Raw genomic sequence first — 3541 nt, forward strand, 5'->3', positions numbered from 1 at the left:
AGCGAAGGTCCCCTCTCTGGTGGGAGCACGCTCAGCATAGGCGCCCCCTCCCTGGTGGGAGCACGCTCAGTGAAGGCCCCCTCCCTGGCAGGAGCACGCTCAGTGAAGGTCCCGTCTCTGGTGGGAGCATGCTCAGTGAAGGCCCCCTCCCTGGTGGGAGCACGCTCAGTGAAGGCCCCCTCTCTGGCGGGAGCACGCTCAGTGAAGGTCCCGTCTCTGGTGGGAGCATGCTCAGTGAAGGCCCCCTCCCTGGTGGGAGCACGCTCACCGAAGGCCCCCCTCTCCCTGGTGGCCCAGGTCCATCTCAGACAGGCTGAGCGGCAGGCGGCGAGCCTTCTCCGCCTGGCTCACGTTCCTGAGGCCACATACACCTGGTTTACACGTGGAGCCACCCTGGCAGGTGTCCAGCTCTGGGAGGAGCCTGCTCCGGGTCCTGGTCCCCTAGAATCTCCTGCTGAAGTCAAGGCAGCAACATGCAGGAGGCACGCGGCCACCCTGGTCCGGCCTGCTCTGTCCTGGTTGGGGGCGGGGGTTGGTCGACCTCAGACTGCTGCAGAGTCGGGCTCTAACCCAACAGTGGGTCATGACAGTCATCAGCAGGTAGGGTCCCACACAGGGGAGACCCCCTTCAGTCGGACCAGAACCAGAACCAGCCACTGCCCTTGGCCCGTGGGCCGCCTGGCTTCCTCGTGGGGCAACTTACAAGCTTTAGGGGCGTCACAGAGCAGCAAGAGCACAAGGCTGGGCAGAGCCTTCTGGGGTCTGGGCTGTGGTCTAAAACCGTGGGTCCGGGCAGCTCCCTCTGGGAGCACTGGGACCCCAGGACGGCTCTGCGCCCACCCCAGTGGGAGCCAGCAGAGTGGGCAGCACGCAGCAGCCAGCGCTCCCAGGCAGGAGGAATGGGGGAAACCAGAACCCAGAGGCCCAGGAGGAGGACCCCCGGCACCCCCATCTGGGGCTGGGTGAGCAAGGATGTGCCCGAGTGACCGTACAGGGTTTACAAAAGGTTTAGATCTGAGTAAGAGATGGGGGCTGTCTTACCAGAACAGCGTGCTAGGTCTGTGCAAAGAGAGCTCCTGGAGCAGGACACACACCCACACATCCATATCTCTCTTTCTTCTAAACAGAAAGCCGCCTGATTTTATCCCATGTAAAACATAGGTGCTGTTATTTACAAAGGGATTCCCTGGTTGTTCAGACGGTAAAGAATCTGCCTGCTTTGCGGGAGAGACCTGGGTTTGATTCCTGGGTGGGGAAAAATCCCCTGGAGAATGGCAACCCACTCCAGTGTTCTTGTCTGGAGAATCCCATGGACAGAGGAGACTGGTGGGCTGCAGTCCATGGGGTCGCAAAACAGCCCAGGTGATCGAAAAGAGAACAGACTCTGCGTGCCAGCCAGCAGAGAAACCCGTGTCAGCCTCCAGACTGCCAGATGAGCACACACACGGGCGCACACACGACACGCACACTCGCGCGTGACACACGCACACTCGTGTGTGAGGTCTGTGTGCACACATGCGAGGCCCCGCCACTGGAGGCTTCCCCTTCAGTCTGCGCTTCCCCGCAGGTCCCACGCTCCCGCGTCGTCCGCAAAGCCACGAGCCACTGCCTGGCAGGACGCCCGCGGGCCCCAGCACGAGCGGCCTGCCTCCCCTCTGCCCTCACCCGGCCAGAATGCCTGCAGGCCCACCTGCATGCTGACGCCCACTGGAGCCTGTGCTCCCCAGAGGCAGGGACTGGCTGGTGGGCCACCTCATCCCTGGGGTGCAGGCCCAGGGCCTGGCCGCCACTCAGCCACCACTCAAGAGAAACATGTTTGTGGGTGAGGTCCCTGGACACCCCCCAACCCTGCGCCTCCCCCGGCCGGATGCTCCCGACACCTGCCCCGAGCGGCCGATCCCGCCTGTGCCCCGGAGGCCCCGCCCCCCAGCGCCTGGCTCACCTGCAGCTTCCTGGCCATGGCTACCACCTCGTGGTCCGGGGGATTGTATTTATAACAGTTGGAGAACATCAACCGGATGTCGGCTGCGAAGCCCTGTGCGTCCGGGTACTCGCGGCTGTCCATCTTCTTCTGTAAGACAGACGCCACGGGCGTGAGGCACCGCCGGGCCTCGGGGCCGCCACAGGTCCAGCACCAGCCTGAGACCGTGTCCGGGAGCCCGGGAGAGAGGGGAAGGGGGGCTTGGAGGGGAGGGTCCGGGAGAGAGGGGAAGGGGGGCTTGGAGGGGAGGGTCCGGGAGCCCGGGAGAGCGGGGAGGGGGCTTGGAGGGGAGGGCCCGGGAGCCTGGGAGAGAGGCAGATCCCCGGGGAGAAAGAAAAAGGCGCTCACAGGAGTCAGCTCCTGTAGCCACCACCCACCCCATCCTCACCCCAAATCCCAGGTCTACATCCTGAATGATTTTTCACACATCCGTGTCCCCGCTGGCAGGGGCTCTGGTAGGGAACGAGCAACTTCTGGCAGGAAGTCACCCTCCGCTCGTTTAGGGGGTGACTCAGCTCTCGCAACGAGACTTTTAATTTTCTCCCTGGAGAATCCAGGTGCTGTTGGCCAGCCTGCCTCCGGTGGCACCCAACTGTCCCGCCGCCGCTGGGATACGGACGACGGGCACCACAATGGGGGACGGGGTGCGCCCAGATGGGGGCGCCGCACGGAAGCAGCAAGGTCAGGGCACACCGGGCAGTGGCTCTCGAGGCGTGAGCTGCCTGGGCCTGGCTGGGTTCACATGGAGCTCATGTGTCAGGGACCTCGTGTCGGGGGTCTGAGGTGCCCATTTATCCTGGGGGCTGTGCCCTACTGCCACGGGACACTGGCCCAGAGCCCAGCCACCCACCCCGCCTGTGCCCAGAGCAACAAAGTCCTGGCCTCGGAGGAGGGGCAGCTGGTGGTCAGACTCTAGGACCTGCAGCCCCTCCAGCCTAGCACACACCACCCTCCTCTGCCCTCTTGGGAGCTTCCAGCAACACTGGGGCTGCTGGGCTCCAGTCCTCTGCACAACCTCCCCACACTGGAGCAGCTCAGCAAATGGGCACCCAAGACTCTCTCAACACCTGTGGCAGTCTCGGACTTCGGCCCTAATTTGACTGCTAGCCACTGTCCTGGTGCACCTTAGAGCCTGGGAACCACTGCCCCACTGACAAAACCTGCTGGGAAAGAGCTAGCCTGAGCCAGGAGCTGGTCAGAAAAGATGTAACCGAACCAGCAGCAACAATCACCCCTGGGGAAGGGGGACAGTGGAACCAGAGGCGGGGTTTCCCTCTGCTGCTTGGCTTGCATCCTGACCCTCTGTTCACACCATACAGACGAAACATCAGCCCAGGAAAAGCAGCTGGTGCCGCGGGGCTCCCAAAAGAGGCAGGGCCCCCAGAGCACTGCATGTGTCTAAGGAAGCCGGCGCCTGCCCTTGCAACCAGGGAGAGGGTCAGAGAAGGTGAGGAGGCCGCTCGGTCACCCAGCCCAGCAGGCTCCCCAGGAACCACTCACTGCCCTGGACGGCCGGGCCTGTCCTGCCCCTAGTGGGGAGCAAAACTTCCAGAAGGACAG

The 3541-nt window shown here is 63.7% G+C and overlaps 1 protein-coding gene across 1 annotated transcript in view; it reads right to left on the reverse strand.

The window, feature by feature from the left end:
- Positions 1–3541, reverse strand: part of BRD3 (bromodomain containing 3) — a 21301-nt gene that overhangs the window by 9734 nt on the left and 8026 nt on the right. Inside the window, exon 7 of the mRNA XM_010856793.1 lies at positions 1943–2071. Within this exon, the coding sequence (XP_010855095.1) occupies positions 1943–2071 (129 nt within the window). The remainder of the gene's footprint in view (positions 1–1942; positions 2072–3541) is intronic.

The sequence above is a fragment of the Bison bison genome, unplaced genomic scaffold, assembly GCF_000754665.1.
Source record: "Bison bison bison isolate TAMUID 2011002044 unplaced genomic scaffold, Bison_UMD1.0 scf7180017854395, whole genome shotgun sequence".
Taxonomy (NCBI): domain Eukaryota; kingdom Metazoa; phylum Chordata; class Mammalia; order Artiodactyla; family Bovidae; genus Bison; species Bison bison.